A 15,724-nucleotide genomic window follows, 5' to 3' on the forward strand; every position below is an offset into this window, starting at 1 on the left:
CAAACAGACATTATTGGTTTCAGAGACGAAGGGAGAGACAGAAACATCACGGCCCCCAAGGGGACGCCCGCGATCCGGGCGCGTGCCCTGACCGGGACCGAACCGGGACTGAACCGGGACCTACAGGCTCACAGTTCATTCTCAACCACTGAGCCCGCCGGCCGGGCCTGAGGGTGACTTTCACTGGGACTCACACCACACCAGCCGAGTCCCCAGGGCCCTTGACAGTGAGGGAGCGGCTCCCCCTCCATGGCGGCCGCAGCAACCCCACAGAGTGGGTCCCCCACCGTGCGAGCAGAGCGAGCTCCTGGCCAGCGCCTAGGCCCCACACCTGCGGCTGGGGCAGCGCGTCCAGACGGTCAGCAGGAGGGAAGTGGGAGCCTCCGGGAGCCCCGTCCGCCCCCCCGCTGCCCCCCACGGGCTCCCCCTCCTCGTGTCCGGGCACCTGGCGGGGGGGGGGGGGAAGGAGGCTCGGAGCTCCTTCCAGGGGGTGGGGTGGATGAGGGTGCGCGTGGGTGCCAGTGCCGAGCCAGGGCCAGGCTGGGACGGCGGATCTGAGCCAGGGTGGCAGGGCAGGCAGGGAACCTGGGGTCCCCCTCCTCGCCAGACCGCTCTGTGGAGGGGCCTTGGGGGGCCTGCAGCCCCAGGACCCAGGAGAGAGACAGGCAGGGGACACGGAGAATTAAGAAACAGCTCTTTACTGTCACACACGGCCACAGCGCTCTCGACGCAGGGCCGCGGGGCAAAGGGAAGGAGGGCGGGTCCACCTCCCGCCAGACCCGCCAGCTGCTGCCCGTCCTGTCCCGGGTCTCGGGAGGTGGTGTCACTTGGCGCTGGGCAGTGGCCGCCTGCGCTGCTCCAGCAGCTCCTCCAGGTGGTCGGCCCGCTTCACCGCGGCCTGCGACACGCACGGGGTCAGGCCGGGCTGACCCCCGTTCCCCCCACTCCCCACCCCCGCCTGTCGCAGACCCACCTGGTGCTGCTTCCGGAGGCTGCTCACGGCCTCCTCCTTCTTGGCCAGGGCCGCCTTCACCCTGGGGACGCACAGCGGGTTCTGGGCGCTGCAGCCGAGTGCAGCTGGGGGGCTGGTGGGGCCTCCCCGCCGACAGCAAGAGGGCAGCTGTCCTGCCCAACGCCCCGCCCCCCGGGCCTGCTGACTGTGGACATTGGGCTGTCCGTAGGGGTTGGGGACAGGAGCCGTGACCCCCGAGAACCAGCCCCTGCGGGTCAGAACCCACAGCAGGGACCTGGCTGTGCACGTTGCCTCTCAGGGCCCGTGGTGGGCAGACAGGCGGGCGGGTGGCCGGGGGGACGCCGGGGCGGGCGGTGGGGGCCTCCAGCCCTCCCGCACAGCCCCCGCTCACCCAGGCGGGGCCGGAGTTCCCCCTGGAGACGCACAGGGGCGCCCGCCTGGCCCGGCCCCCACGGGCACCTGGCTTCTTCCTGGTCTGAAGCTGCGCCCCCCCACCCCCCGACCCTCAGGCCAGCACCCACCTGGCGTGCACGTCCTCCAGCTCCGCCTGCTTCTCCCGCCGGAGCTGCTCCAGCTCCAGCCGCTGCTGCGCCCGCAGCTCGGCCAGCTCAGCCCTGACCTGCCGGTTTTCCTCCTCGGAGGCGGCCAGCCGGTCGGCGAACTCCTGGCGGAGCACCTGGGCCAGGCCGCTCCGCTCGCCCGCCAGCTGCTCGTTCACCTGGGTGGCGGGGACGGCGGGAGCGTGTGAGCCCGTGGCCGTGCCGTGGACGGAGCCCGAGGTGGACGGGAGTCCGCCCGCCCACCCGCCCGCTGGCTGCTCACCGCCTTCGCTTCGGCCAGGGCCCTGTCCTTCTGGCGCACCAGGCCCTGCAGGCGCACGCCCTCGGCCTCGGCCTCCGCCAGCCGCCCCTTCAGCTCGGCGCACTGGTCCTGCAGCCTCCGCTCCGCCTGCTCCAGCTCCGCCAGCTCCGCTTCGTGCTTGTCTCGGAGGCGCCTGACGCTGCAGGAGGCGCGGGTCAGTCAGGCCACCCACAGCCCTGGCGCCGGCACGGTGCCCGTCTCGGCCGGGCCAGGCTCACCGGCTCTCGGCGGCCCTCTCGCTCTCCTCCCTGGCCTGCGTCGTGTCGGCCTCCAGCCGGCGGATGACCAGCTCGATGTCCTTGTCGCGGCCTCTCCGGACCTCCTCCTTCAGCTCCCGCTCCCGGCTCAGCAGCCACGCTTCCTGGGGGCGGGAGGAGGCCCGGGGCCGGATTCGTGGGGGCGGAGGGGGCCTCACCCCACCCCAGGCCCCATCCGTCCACAGGGGAGGGGCCAGGTCCTGTCACTGGGACCCAGTGGGGACCGAGGGGTGCGGTGGGCGCCGGCAGAGGGCCGGACACATGACAGGGCCTCATCTGGGGCTGAGGGTGGCCGGGCGCCCCACGACTGGGGTGAGGGCATCAGGGGGGCGGGCACTGACATCTGGGCACTCCGGCAAGTTTAACACGGTGCCCTTTGACCCTGCTAGCTCACAGGCTCGGAGCCCGCTGTGCGGCTGTGGGAGCAGGACCGGGGCTTGGCCACACTGAGGGCGTCACCAGGGCAGAGGGCAGTTGCACCCGCAGGGGTCTGAGTGGCAGTTAACCTGGAGAGGAGGGGGAGGGGCGCTCCCCTCGGGGTCACCTGGACCTGCCTCAGCCCCGCTGGTGCCCCGGGCACTTGGGGGAAGGGCTGGGGCAGCGCTCAGGGTGAACCGCCAGTCGAGAACCCAGGACCGGACCCAGGGGAGGCCCCAGAGGCAGACCCACCCTGACGCCGGGTGCTGGGGGGAAGGGGCCGGCCAGCCACCGCCGCCCGCAGTGCCCACCTCCTTCTTGGCACAGTTGGCCTCCCACAGCTGCCGCTCCACCTCCAGCTGGTCCTTCAGGGCCTGCAGCTCCATCTGCGGGCGGACGACCATGAGAGCAGCCCCGGCTGCCGTGCCCCCGAGCAGGGCTCCCCCACGGGGCTGGCATGGACGTGGCGACAGACCTGGTGCCGTTGCTCCAGCTCCTCCCGCCCCTTGTCCAGCTCAGCCCGCAGGGCCCGGGCCCTGGCCGCGCTGCTCTCCTCCAGCTGCTGCCGCAGGTCCTCCAGCTCCGCCCGCTGCCTGCAGGCCCGTGGAGGTCAGTGCACGGGCGGGGTGGGGGGTGGCCAAGGGGCGGGGGGCAGGTGGACGGCGGGCACCCCCCAGCACCTGGCAGCCTGCTGGCCCAGCCGCTCCTTCTCCTCGGCCACCTCGCTGTAGAGCCGCCGGCGCAGCTGCTGCAGGTCCCGCTGCTCCTGCTCCAGTTGCTGCTCGAAGCTGCGGAGGAAGGAACTGCTGGGCACGCGGCCGCGACAGGGGAGCCCTGCCCCGCACCCACTGGTCCCGGCCACCCAGCCGCCGCCCAGGGCACGGTCCCTCAGCACCGGCTGGTGTGGCTGCCGCCCTCCTGGCACGCGTGCGGGGCTGCAGCTCGGCTCTGGGCCCCCGTTCTCACTCTGGGGGTCCCGAACTCCCTCTGGGCTCCAGGCACACCCCAGCTCCGCTCGGACCATGGCCCCTGTGTCCTGTGGGGTGCTGGGAGGGGGACACCCACCGCTGCTGGGTGCGCGCGCGCTCCTGCTGGGCCAGCGCCTCCTTCTCCTGCTCCAGCTGCTCCCGCAGCGCCTCCGCCTGGCGCCCGTAGCGCTGGGCCGCCCGCTCGTCCGCCTGCAGCAGCTCGGCCGCGTGCAGGCTGCGCAGCTTCTTCACCTCCTGCTTGTGCTTGGCGATCAGCTTCTGGATCTCGGGCTCCAGGCCTGGGGGCAGGAGCACAGCACTGCAGGGACCCCATCTACACCCCTGGCCAGCGGGGGCCCCGGCAGTACCCCGGCTCCTGGGAGGAGGGAGCCCAGGGGAGAGGGTGCACCGGTGCAGGAGGGCCAGGCCCCATCCGTCTGGGACCCGCTCTCTGAGGGGAGGAGCCACGGGACAGGTGGCAGGAGCCCTGACCCCACCTGAGCGCCCACAGCGCCTCCTGGGCCTGCACCGCCGAGCCCGCAGCCCCCAGCCGTGAGCTGACCCGCGTCCTCACGCAGAGCCGCCCCACCTCTGACCGTGATCTCCTTGATCTTCCGGGTCTTCTCGTTCATCCACTTCTCCCTGCGCACCTTCTCCGTCGCACTCATCAGCTCTTTGAGCTTCTTCATCTCCTACCGGCAAGAAGACGGGCGTCGGCAGGAGCTGCGGGAGCGGGGACGGGCACGCCCGCACCGCCCAGGCTGTGGCGCGGGCTCTCTGGCGCGGGCACTGCACCCAGCACCAGCCCCGTGACTGGCTCTGAGGCCGGGCAGAGGCTCGGCGGCGTGGTCTGCAGGCGGGCGCCTCGGCCGCTCACCAGCGCGTGCTGCTCCCGCATCTGGGCCTCCCTCTCCTGGCGCCTCTGCTCCCCCTGCTTCAGCTCGGCCACCACGGCCGCGCACTTCTCCCCCAGGGTCTTCTTGTCTTCGATCAGCTGCATCGGGCGGGAGGTGCGCCCAGGTGAGGCCCCGCTGGCGTGACCACCGACACCTGCGTGGTGCCTCCCCCTGCCTGGGGGCCAGCACGTCAGCTGGGGCTGGGCCACCCCCCCCCCAGCCCATGTGGACAAGGGGCCACGGCTGTCACCCCCTCCACGCCCTAGCACCACGGCCCCCAGCAGAGCTGAGTGGAGTCCCTCACGACCACTGAGGCCTCCCGGTCCCTCTGGGCTCCTTCCTCTCCTCACAGACCTCGCATTTTGCCCAGAACAGGACCTGGCAGAGGCGGGGGCTGAGCGCAGGGTGAGCTGGGAGCTCGCAGCCCTCACCGGGGCCTCCAGCTGCCACCGGGTACAGCCGCCCAGGACTCAACGGCCAGAAAGCACAGGAGCGGCTCAGGGGGTGGGTCCCGCAGACACCTCCCACTCGTGGGTCCTGAGCCGCCCTCCAGGTGTGCCCTGCCCGCCTGACCTGGTCACCGCCCGCTGCCCACCATGCTGGGCCAGGAGGCAGGGCTGTGAGCCTTGGACTGGCCCATCGAGCGGTGGACACCTTCTCCCTGCAGCGGAGACATGCCCGCTTCCAGAGGGGGGCGGCACACCGTCCAGAAGGCCGTGGGCCTAGAAGCTCCCCGAGGCCCTGTCTCTGACCCTGTCCCTGACCCCAGGGGCCCTGACCCCCCCCTCCCCGGGGCCGGCGCCCAGGCGGCCTCACCTGGTCGATGAAGGACAGGTGCCGCTGGATGGTGGCCTCGTAGTGCTCCCTCTGCTGCCGCAGCTGCCGGCCCAGCTCCTTCTCCGTCTCCTTGACCCGCCGGATGGTGAGGTCCCGCTGCTGCGCCTGGCGGTGTGGGGAGGGGGACCCAGAAGATAAGGACCACTCAGGGGCGGCACTCAGACCACACGCCGAGGGCAGCCTGGGACAGAGGAGGTGATGGCCCACGGCAGGACGCGCAGTGGGGACTGGAGGTGACAAGTGAGGGGCGGTCGGTGAGTGAGGGCGGTCGGTGAGTGAGGGCGGTCGGTGAGTGAGGGCGGTCGGTGAGTGAGGGCGGTCGGTGAGTGAGGACAGTCGGTGAGTGAGGGCGGTGGGGGCGGGAGGGCGGTGGGGGCGTGAGGACGGTCGGTGAGTGAGGGCGGTCGGTGAGTGAGGGCGGTCGGTGAGTGAGGGCGGTGGGAGCGTGAGGACGGTCGGTGAGTGAGGACGGTCGGTGAGTGAGGGCGGTGGGGGCGTGAGGACGGTCGGTGAGTGAGGACGGTCGGTGAGTGAGGGCGGTGGGGGCGTGAGGACGGTCGGTGAGTGAGGACGGTCGGTGAGTGAGGGCGGTGGGGGCGTGAGGACGGTCGGTGAGTGAGGGCGGTCGGTGAGTGAGGGCGGTCGGTGAGTGAGGGCGGTGGGGGCGTGAGGACGGTCGGTGAGTGAGGACGGTCGGTGAGTGAGGGCGGTGGGGGCGTGAGGACGGTCGGTGAGTGAGGGCGGTCGGTGAGTGAGGGCGGTCGGTGAGTGAGGGCGGTGGGGGCGTGAGGACGGTCGGTGAGTGAGGACGGTCGGTGAGTGAGGGCGGTGGGGGCGTGAGGACGGTCGGTGAGTGAGGGCGGTCGGTGAGTGAGGGCGGTCGGTGAGTGAGGGCGGTGGGGGCGTGAGGACGGTCGGTGAGTGAGGACGGTCGGTGAGTGAGGACGGTGGGGGCGTGAGGACGGTCGGTGAGTGAGGGCGGTCGGTGAGTGAGGACGGTCGGTGAGTGAGGGCGGTCGGTGAGTGAGGGCGGTCGGTGAGTGAGGGCGGTGGGGGCGTGAGGACGGTCGGTGAGTGAGGACGGTCGGTGAGTGAGGACGGTGGGGGCGTGAGGACGGTCGGTGAGTGAGGACGGTGGGGGCGTGAGGGCGGTCGGTGAGTGAGGGCGGTCGGTGAGTGAGGACGGTCGGTGAGTGAGGGCGGTGGGGGCGGTGGGGTGACGAGGCGCTCACCAGCGCCCGCTGTAGCAGCGCCATCGCCTGCTTCTTCTCCTCCACCTCCAGCTTCAGCCGCATCACAGACGCGCTCGCCTCGGACGCAGACTCCAGGTGCCGCGGCCCCTCCTCCATTGCGAGCCCCTGAGGACGGCTGTGTCAGGAGGTGCGGTTCCGGGGGAAGACCTGCCGCCCCTCCTGCCTGGGGACCCGCACACCTGGGGGGACCTGGACACCTGGGGGGACCAGAACACCTGGGGGGACCCGCACACCTGGGGGGGCCCGGACACCTGGGGGGACCCTGACACCTGGGGGGGCCCGTGCACCTGGGGGTACCCGTGTACCTGGGGGGACCGCGCACCTGGGGGGACCCGGACACCTGGGGTGACCAGAACACCTGGGGGGACCCGCGCACCTGGGGGGACCCGGACACCTGGGGTGACCAGAACACCTGGGGGGACCAGAACACCTGGGGGTCCCGCGCACCTGGGGGGACCGCGCACCTGGGGGGACCCGTGCACCTGGGGGACCCGTGTACCTGGGGGGACCGCGCACCTGGGGGACCCGTGTACCTGGGGGGACCACGCACCTGGGGGGACCCGTGTACCTGGGGGGCCGCGGCCGGCCGCTCCCGCCCCGACTGCTCCATCTCGTCCAGGAAGCACATGATGCTCTGCAGCTTGGCCTCCGACAGCAGCGCCCCGTCCTCGGGGGGGCCCGGCGGGCGCACTCAGCTTCCCGAACTTCTCCAGGTTGTCGGCCGTCAGGGAGCTGGCGTCCTCCTGCGGAGGGACTCGGGCTGCCTTCCAGGAGCTCCTGGGGCCCCGGGGCAGGAGGGGGGAGGCAGCGCAGGGAGGAGGGGAGGCGGGGAGGAGGTGGGGGGGTAAAGGAAGGGGAGGGCAGGGGGAAGGGGGCAGCTGGGCCTGGGTGGGAAGGAAGGGCCCTCGGCGGCTCGGACCCTCGCAGGGCATGGCTGGCGGAGACAGTGCCCCCACCCCCCCCGGGGCCCTAAGCCTCAGCTGCCCTGGGTGACGGGGGTCGCCAAGGCCCCACCTGGGCCTCAGTAGGGACCAGGAGAGCAGGAGGGCCCAGTGGGCTTCCCTGCCCCCAGGGGGACGGGTGCCAGGGGCAGGGCCCGGTCACCTCGTCGCTCCAGGCGTATCTGTCCTTGTGGTAGGCCCTGGGGCAGGGCAGCGGCTCGGGCGCCTCCTCCAGCAGCCTCAGCGTGTCCAGCAGCTCGTCCAGGGTCGCCCTGCACTGGGCCCTGCTCCCAGGGCCGCCCGTCTCCAGGGCCTCACCAGCCTCATCCTGGGCGCTGGCGTCCTGAGGCAGACGGGTGGGCGGGAGAAGCTAGCACGGCCCTAAGAGGCCGACACCACCCGAGAACCGTGGGGGTGAGGCCGAGCACCCACTCAGCACGAGGACCCGGCGTGCCCAGACCCACTGCCAGGGAGACAGACGGACGGCCGAGTGGGGTGTGCGGGGGCCTGGCCACCACCTGACCTCTGAGCTTCCAGCTGTGTGGGCACAGCGTGGGCCCCACCCCAGGGCATCGGTGACCACCCAATAGGACCCCAAGCCACCAGGGACCCCATCCCTGCGGTGGAGCAGCCATTCCTGGCTGAGCGACCACAGCTGTAGAGGGGCAGGGCAGGGGAGGGCAGGGGCAGGGGAGGGGCGGGGCAGGACAGGGGCAGGGCAGGGCAGGGGAGGGGCAGGGCAGGCTGGGTGGGAAGGGCTGTGACCACACCTGCAGCTTGTCGTCCGGGAGCCGCTGGGCCTCTGGGGAGGCGTTGGGGACAGGCTGGCAGGGGTCCTCGGGGCCCGGGGCCCGGGAGCTGGCCCCTGCAAAGCAGAACAGAACGTTGGCACCCCGCCCGGGGGAGCCCTGGAGGAGGCCAGGCGCGAAGGCCTCGCGGAGCAGAGGGGACACGGGGCCCTGGCCTCTGCTCTAGGGTCCCATGTGTCCGGCTCGAGAAAGTGGGGCAGGAGGGGAGGAGCAGGCCCGGGTGCCGTACAGTGAGGCCTCCTCCACGGGGGGTGGGAGCCCACAGCTGGGCAGCAGGGCCACAGCTCACTCCAGCGACCAGAGCCCCCAGAGAGAGCGGGAGGAGGCGGGGACAGGGGCAGGGGCAGGGCTGCGGGCTCTCCCGCTCACCCGTGTTGTTGGCCTTGGGGGTCTGCTGAGCGCCGTCTCCTGGCTGCAGGGGCGGCTCCTGGGCCGGCTGGGGCTTCCCCGCCTCCTGGGTCCCGTGGCTGGACTTCTGGGCTCGCTTCTGCTGCAGCTCCTGCAGGGCGGCCCATGAGCAGCCTCGCCCACAGGACAGCGGCCCTCGCCCTCGCCCTCACCCTCCGCGGCCGGCTGCCCGAGGCGTGTCCTGGGCCCCCCTGGGGTGCGGCCGCCCTCCGGCCCTCGGTCCCACCCTCGCACCGGGCTTATGAGGCCCAGCCCCTCGCCCCCCGCACCTGGATGGCCGCCCGCCTGGCCTGGCGCGCCTTCTCCTCGCGGGCCTTCCTCCGGGCCGCCTCCCTCTGCCCGTGCAGGTCCAGCAGGTCGCCCTCTGCCGGCCGCTTCTGCTGGCCCTGGGAAAGGGGTGGCTGCCTGGGTGTGGGCTCCCGGCAGCCAGGCCCCCGCAGGCCCCACCTGGATCTCTGCGCCCACAGAAGACAAGCTACCCTCTCGGTGGCTCTTCCGGGCGAGGGGACGGCTCTGCATCACGGAGCAGGGACCCCCAAACCAGAAACCGATTTGGACCCCTCAGCCGGGATGGACCCGGCCGGCATTTCCCGACACCCAGGCCCCGCCGACCGAGGGAGCAGGGAGCGGCTCAGGGCAGGGAGGAGGCGGGGCCCCCGACAGGTGTGGGCCACGGCCCGTCTAGTTCCAATCCCGCGGCCCCAGAAACCCCGCCGTTCACGTAGCTGAGGCCCCAGAAACCCCGCCCGCCCCCGGCGCGGCTCCCACCCACACCGACCTCAAGCTTAGATGCCAGCAGGTGCCCCAGGCTGGCGGCTTGGGCTCGGCGCCGCTGGGCCTGGTGCCGGTACCAGCGCTGGATGGTGATGGCGGCCTGGTTCACCTGGTGGATAAACCTGGCAGAGAGCGGACTCAGGACCCCCGAGGGGCAGGCGGCTGAGCAACAGCCTCCCGGGGCCCCCAAGGCCCAGCGGGGCAGACGCGGGGGCCTGTGCACAGGTGGCCGAGGGCCCCGCCCGCACAGACTCCACCACAATCACCAGGTCTACATGGTGTAGAAATCACACTCAATGGCGCCGGTTAAACATGAAGCCTCAGCCTCGGCGCTCGGGCAGGGCCAGACCGAGCGATTTCGAGGCCCTTGTCTGGCCCGCGGACTGGCCGTTCCCCACCCCCGCTCGAGGGGACAGCAGGCGGTGACCGCCCAGCCAGGGAGGTTCTCACTGTCACTGAGCCGTTCCTGACCCAGAGGGACACACGGCCGGGCCCCAGCAGGAGCCCCCCCCTCCCCCCATCCACCAGCCCAGCACTCGCCATACATCCCTGGGCCGCCCAAGGCTCCCTCTGGGTTTAGTTCTAAGTCTTATTCCCACTCGACGTTTAGCTGCCTTCCTGAAGTTTCCCTCACGCGCTACAAAGGCGGTGCGTTCTGAGTAAGTAACCCGATGGTTTTCTTTACAGTCGCAGAGCGGGCGGCGGGCGGGGCATTGCTGCTAGAATGTCTCCGCCCCAGAACCCCTCCAGCAGCGGTGCCCAGGCCGCATCCCACAGATCTGCCTTTTCCAGATGTTCCCGGAGAACGGGATCGGACAGAATGTGCCTTCCCAGCCTCCGTATTTTAAACAACCGTGATGTGGGAAGTCCCATCACTGGAGCCTGGGCCCCCTCCCCGGCCCCAGCCTGGGTCACCTCTCGGCCTCCTCCTCCGTCACCTCCCGCCGCCGGAGCGGGCCCCCGGCGGCCCCCGCGTTGTTCCGGGCCCCGTGGTTGCTGCCGGCCGAGTTCTTCTGTGGCTTCCCGCCGCCGTGGCCCTCGCCCTCGCGGGTGGCCGCCTTGACGAGGTTGCTGACAGGAGGCAGAGAGAGAGGCTCATGGCGCTGACCCGGCCCTCCCCCCACCGGGGCCTCTGCCTGCCTCGGCCTGGGGCCTGCAAGGAGGCGCCACCGCCCCAGGGGAGCCGGCTGCTCTGTCCACAGCCACCTGCTCTCCAGAGGGCCCGCCCTGGCGGCACACAGGTCACCGTGGCCGTCCCCGACCGAGCACACGGGGTCACGCACTCCGGCCGCTCCGCCAGCTCCACCGAGACCCACCTGGGCTCTGTTCTCGGCTAGGGGGCCCGGGACACGGGGTGGCTGTGGCTTCCTCAGAGGGACCCCACCCAGAGCCGTGAGCCCACCAGTCCCAGCCCGTGTCCCCCCACCAGCGCTCTGGGGTGACGGTGGCAGCCGGGGCCCACGCAGCCCGGGGCCAGGCCTCACTTGAGGGAGGGCGCCGCGCGGTTGGAGCTCTTGGGCGCCGCGTCCGCGGGGCTGTGGTTGTTGTGCACCATGGTGGTGACGAAGTTGCCCACGGCCGCCTTGTTGCTCCTGCAGGAGACAGAGGCGGGTCAGGTCCCCGAGTCCCTATGCCCGCCTGTGCCCCCCCTTCCCTCCTCAGGAGGGAAGCCCCCCAGCTGCGTGCCGTCTGGGCTCCCGGGGGCCACGCAGAGCCTGCCTGTGCGAGACACGCCCTTGCAGCCCCTCCTGGGGGCCCTTGGGGAGAGAGCCAGTCACTCCCTTAATGACTCATTCATTCATTCATTCATTCACTCACTCACTCCCTCCTTCCCTCACTCCTTCGCTCATTTACTCCTTTGCTCGCTCGTTCACTCTCTCCTTCACTCACTCCTTCATGCGCTCCCGAGCGCTCTGGTCTGGCCATGAACTAGACGAAGCACCTGCCCCACGGGTGGGCCATGTGGGCACCTGCGGAGGGCGCACCTGTTGTTGGCAGTGAAGTTGGGCGCCAGGGAGACGGTGCCCTCTCTCCTCCGTGGGCCCACCGGCGTGTCCAGGGCACAGGGACTCCGGGCGGCAGGCGGCGAGGGCAGGGCCCTGGGCTGGTCGTCCTGGCGGTGAACGCAGACGCTCTTCAGCCGAGACGCAGCCACACACGCCGCTGACACCCAGCCCTGCCCCCCGCCTCACTCCTGCCCTCTCCAGGTGGGAAGCTGCGGTCAGGGCTGCACACCCCCTGCCCCCCCCCAGGGGCAGCAGAACAAGGCGGGAGCCAGGCGTGCTCCCGGCCCCTCAGCCGCCCGGCTCTCACCAGGACGTTCCACGTGGCCCCCTTCTCGCTGGAGGCCCTGCTCGCGCCGGCCGGCCTCTGGTTCCCACCGGGGCTGCTCTCAAAGAGCACCAGGAAGTCAGGGGGCTCCGCCGGCCTGGGTCAGAGGGCAGCAGGCGGGGACAGTCAGGAACTCAGCCGGGACGGCCGGCCACCAGCAGGGACTTCTGTCCCCGAGCCTGGGGCTCAGGCGACATGTCCGGGTCCTGATCTAACGGCCGAGCCTGGAAGTGCGAGGCTCTGCCCGTGGCCACGACCCCCCGGGGAAAGCGCCGCCAGGAAGCGGGCGGAGGAGGCAGGGGACGGCGGCCCCGAGTCCACACTCCACACGCAGGGACGACAGGTCCGGACGCGAGTGAAGGGCACCTCAGGCCCCACTGTCCGGCCAGTGCCCACACTGGCGAGGCCGGAAGAAGGGCTGACAGAGGCCAGACAGGAGCAAGTGGGGGTTACAGAGGGGTCAGAGGTTGCCTGAGGGGTCAGAGGTTACCTGAGGGGGCCGGCCCACGCCTGCTTGGCCTGCGGCTGGTGCACCTGCGTGGTGCTGCTGGACCTGCGAAGGTTGTTGATGGCCCTGGAGCTCCCGGGCCCCGTGGCCTCCTGCAAAAGGGGGAACCACCAACCTCGTTCGCGGCCATGGTGTCGCCCGTTCACGCCGTGTGGGCCGTGCAGAACAGGTTAGAGGGAGAGGTGAGGGAGGCGAGGGGGCGGCAGGAGCCGAGGGGCCTCCATCAGCCTCCCTTCTGGAAAGAAGGGGGAGCCCCCCCCCGGATGGAGGCCCCGGAGCAGGTGCGTGAGGCCTGGAGCCTGCCCGCCGGCTCCCCCGAGGCCTCCAGGAGCCTGTCCCCTGCCCCGCAGGCCAGCCCGCTGCTTGCGGATTTAAACAAACCCGTGTCGATGCAGGGAGAGAGCTTGGCACGAGCTTGGCCCCGGCAGGTCTAGGGCCTGGCCTCGTCCTCTGGTCCTCCCTGCTCCCAGGAGGCCACAGGGCTGGATGGGCAACGGGCTGGGGTGTGGGGCTCACCCGGAGTCAGATGCCACCCTGACGGCCCCTCCCTGGGACCCGACGCCCCAGCTCCAGCACTCACCAGCGCCTTCCTCTTCGGCTCGCTGCCTGTGGCCACGGAGATGGAGCGGGCGACAGGCTTGGCGGCAGAGGCGCTGTTGGGGCGTCGGGACACGGGTGGAGGGAGCCCCGTCAGACTCAGGTCCAAGCCTTCCAGGCGGCCCTCGGGGGGTCCGGGGGGGCTGCTGGAGGCCTGGGAGCCTTTCATGGTGGACGAGAGGGCCCTGGGCGGGTGAGGAGAAGTGCAATGAGGCCCCCGCAGAACCGGTCCGTGCACGCGGCCGCTGGCCAGGCCTCGGGGGGCCCGGGGCACCAAGCTCCCTGCGAAGGCGGCGGTCCCCTCCTCCCCAAAACCAGGCACAGAGCAGGACTGCGAGCAATGAGCAGCACAGACAAGGCCTCCGGGGTCACGGCAGCCTCTGGCCCTGAGGGCCCTGCCGGGCGGCGGCCGGCTCTCCGACCCCACCCCTCCCAGGCTCACACCTGTCTGAGCCTCACTGTCTTCATCTGTAAAATGGACATTTAAGAGCCTCTTCACGGGGTCAGACAAGACAGCCGGAGGCTGGCGCACGGTGTGACCGACCGGGATCCGGACGATTCACGCTGCCCAACCAGGGTCCCCGACTCACGTGGCCGCGGGACCCCTCGTCTCCTCAGAACCCGCAGGACAGCCACGAGCTCCGAGGTCCGGCGTCCGCTCTCCCCTCCCAGTGAGGCCGCCCTGCGGGGTCTCCCTTCTCTGGACCCTGAAGTCTGGGTTCCCCCCACCCCCACTCTGCCCGGCCTCTCCTCCACCCACCCTCTCGCCTGGGAGACAGCCTCTGCCTCAAGGGCTGGCGGGTCCCTAGCTCCCCACGCAGACGGCTGCCCTTGCCCTGGCCCCTCAGACCCGAGGCCAAGACAGACCCTGGGTTTCCCCCTCTCGGGCATTTTCTGTAACTGGCTCAGGCCATTTCCCCCCGCACCTCCCACCTGCTCCCTCTGCCACCTGGGGGCTCCCTCTCCCTGCCACCCTCCTGCCACCGTCTGAGTCCTGTGTCCTCCAACCGGACGGCCGCCCCGTCCCTCCCACACAGCGGCCAGAGCTGGCCTTTCTGAACGGCGGGCGTCTCGGGTCACCCTCTGGCCCAGCTTCAACCTGCTGGGCCCGGCCGGCGCGGCTCAGGGGCTGAGCGTCGACCCAGGAACCAGGAGGTCGCGGTTCGATTCCCGGTCAGGGCACAGGCCCGGGTTCGAGCTCCATCCCCGGTGGGGGGCAGGCAGGAGGCGGCCGGTCCATGATTCTCTCTCATCTTTAATGTTTCTCTCTCTCGCTCCCTCTCCCTTCCTCTCTGAAATCAATAAAAAAAATACTTTTTAAAAAAGCCTCTGCTGGCCCCAGGCACAGAGAACAGGGTCCAGACGCCTCCCCGCTCAGATCTGACCATGGCGTTCGTGGCCCCTCACGGCCCCGCTGCCCCTCCCTCTGCTTCAGCCACCGGCCCCCCTGCCGCCGGGGACAGGACTCGGGGACCTCGGCCAGCGGCCCTCTGCCCGGCCCTCCCTGGGGTGTCACAGGCCCCTCCCTCTCCTGCTCTAGCTTGCTTGCCTGGCCACAGCCACCTGGCCACGGTCGCACTGGCCACGGCCACGGCCACAGCCCCACGGCCACCTGGCCAGCAGGCTGGTCTGTGCGCCGTCTGAGCCCTCGGAGGAGCAGAAGCCCGGTGAGGACAGGCCTGTGGCCCGGCTCCTGGCACAGGACGGCCCTGGGTAAGGAGCGGCGAGCTGAGCGGGGAGCGGGCAGCGGGGAGGCCGCAGGGGAGTGAGCCCAGCCGTGGGGGCCACCGAGGGCTCTGGCGGGCACACAGCCACGGTCCCCGCGGGGACCCCGGGCCGGACCTCACCTGCTCCCGAGGCGGCCGTCGCCTGGGCCGGGGGCCGGGGGCCGGGGCCTCCGCCTGCCGCGCCGGCCGGGCTGACCCAGGGCCCCGCCAGCCTCTCACCCCGCAGCTCCCGGCTCCCTGGTCGGGCTCACGGGGCGGGAGCCGAGCCTGCGAACCGGGAGCCGAGCGCGGCCCGGGTGAGCCCCTCGCGGTGCAGGGGCCTCTCACCTGCACATTCCTCACCTGCGCGAGCCGGCCGGGCGCGGGGCCTGCGGGGCCCGAGGCGAGGGGTGCGCGGGTCCGCCTGGCTGGGACCCGGGACCCGCGCCTTGGACCGACGACCTCGCGCCCCCGCCCCGGCGCCGGCACCGAGGCCGAGGTGACAATGAAGCAGCCGAGCGGCGGACGAGCGGCGGCAGCTAGCAACCAGCAAACAGCCCGGCTCCTCCTCCTGGGCCTCACCAAGTCCCGCCTTTCCTGCCCGCGCCGCTTCCGGATTGGCTCCCTAGCCGGCCGCTCCGGCCGTCGTGAGAGTTCATTGGGCCGCTCGGCCGTCTCTCGGGACGTTCAAGCCTGGGAGGAACCGCAGACCTGGGGGCGGGGGGGGGGGGACTACACCGTGGCAGCGGGCTGCCGATTGGACGCGGCTGGCGTGGGCGGGGCCCCGAGTGGTGTGGGCGGGGCCTGGGCAGGAACGAGGGAGGGCGGCGTGGAGTCAGGTCCCGCCAGCCCGCGGGACCCACGCCGTCCCGGGCTCCCCCGGCTCCCCCGGCTCCCCGCAGCCCCGGAAATCTCCGTATTTCTAGTTTCGCGGAGTTTCTCACGAATGGATGTGGATTTGTCTCTTGCTCCCTCTGCGTGTGAATGTGGCGAATGGCACTGGTTTCCAGGTGTGAAGCCAGCCTTCACACCCCGATAAATCCCACTTACCGCGATGGATTACCCACTTATACTTTTTACATATTGCTGCGTTCTTTGTGCTAATTTTTTTTTTGCTTTTTGATAGTATCTTGTTAAGGGTTTTTTCATCTATGTTCTAGATCAAATGCACGTGGACCATTCCCCAAC

The 15,724-nt window shown here is 71.1% G+C and overlaps 1 protein-coding gene across 1 annotated transcript; it reads right to left on the reverse strand.

Moving 5' to 3' along the window:
- Positions 1-682: 682 nt before the first annotated feature.
- On the reverse strand, positions 683-15,066 carry CEP131 (centrosomal protein 131). The gene is given in 27 exon segments (XM_070394667.1): positions 683-898; positions 974-1,034; positions 1,495-1,691; positions 1,796-1,973; positions 2,053-2,195; positions 2,820-2,894; positions 2,984-3,101; positions 3,189-3,296; positions 3,574-3,775; positions 4,066-4,168; positions 4,354-4,470; positions 5,189-5,314; positions 6,442-6,567; positions 7,031-7,147; positions 7,149-7,205; positions 7,567-7,746; positions 8,174-8,268; positions 8,582-8,711; positions 8,890-9,006; positions 9,399-9,516; positions 10,310-10,465; positions 10,879-10,986; positions 11,380-11,507; positions 11,708-11,822; positions 12,216-12,325; positions 12,814-13,015; positions 14,885-15,066. Coding segments are annotated over 27 exon segments (3,270 nt in total). The 5' UTR covers positions 14,893-15,066; the 3' UTR covers positions 683-823.
- Between the last annotated feature and the right edge of the window lie 658 nt (positions 15,067-15,724).

The sequence above is a fragment of the Myotis yumanensis genome, unplaced genomic scaffold (assembly GCF_028538775.1).
Source record: "Myotis yumanensis isolate MYYU_CA2020_CCGP unplaced genomic scaffold, mMyoYum1.0.hap1 SCAF_16, whole genome shotgun sequence".
NCBI lineage: Eukaryota > Metazoa > Chordata > Mammalia > Chiroptera > Vespertilionidae > Myotis > Myotis yumanensis.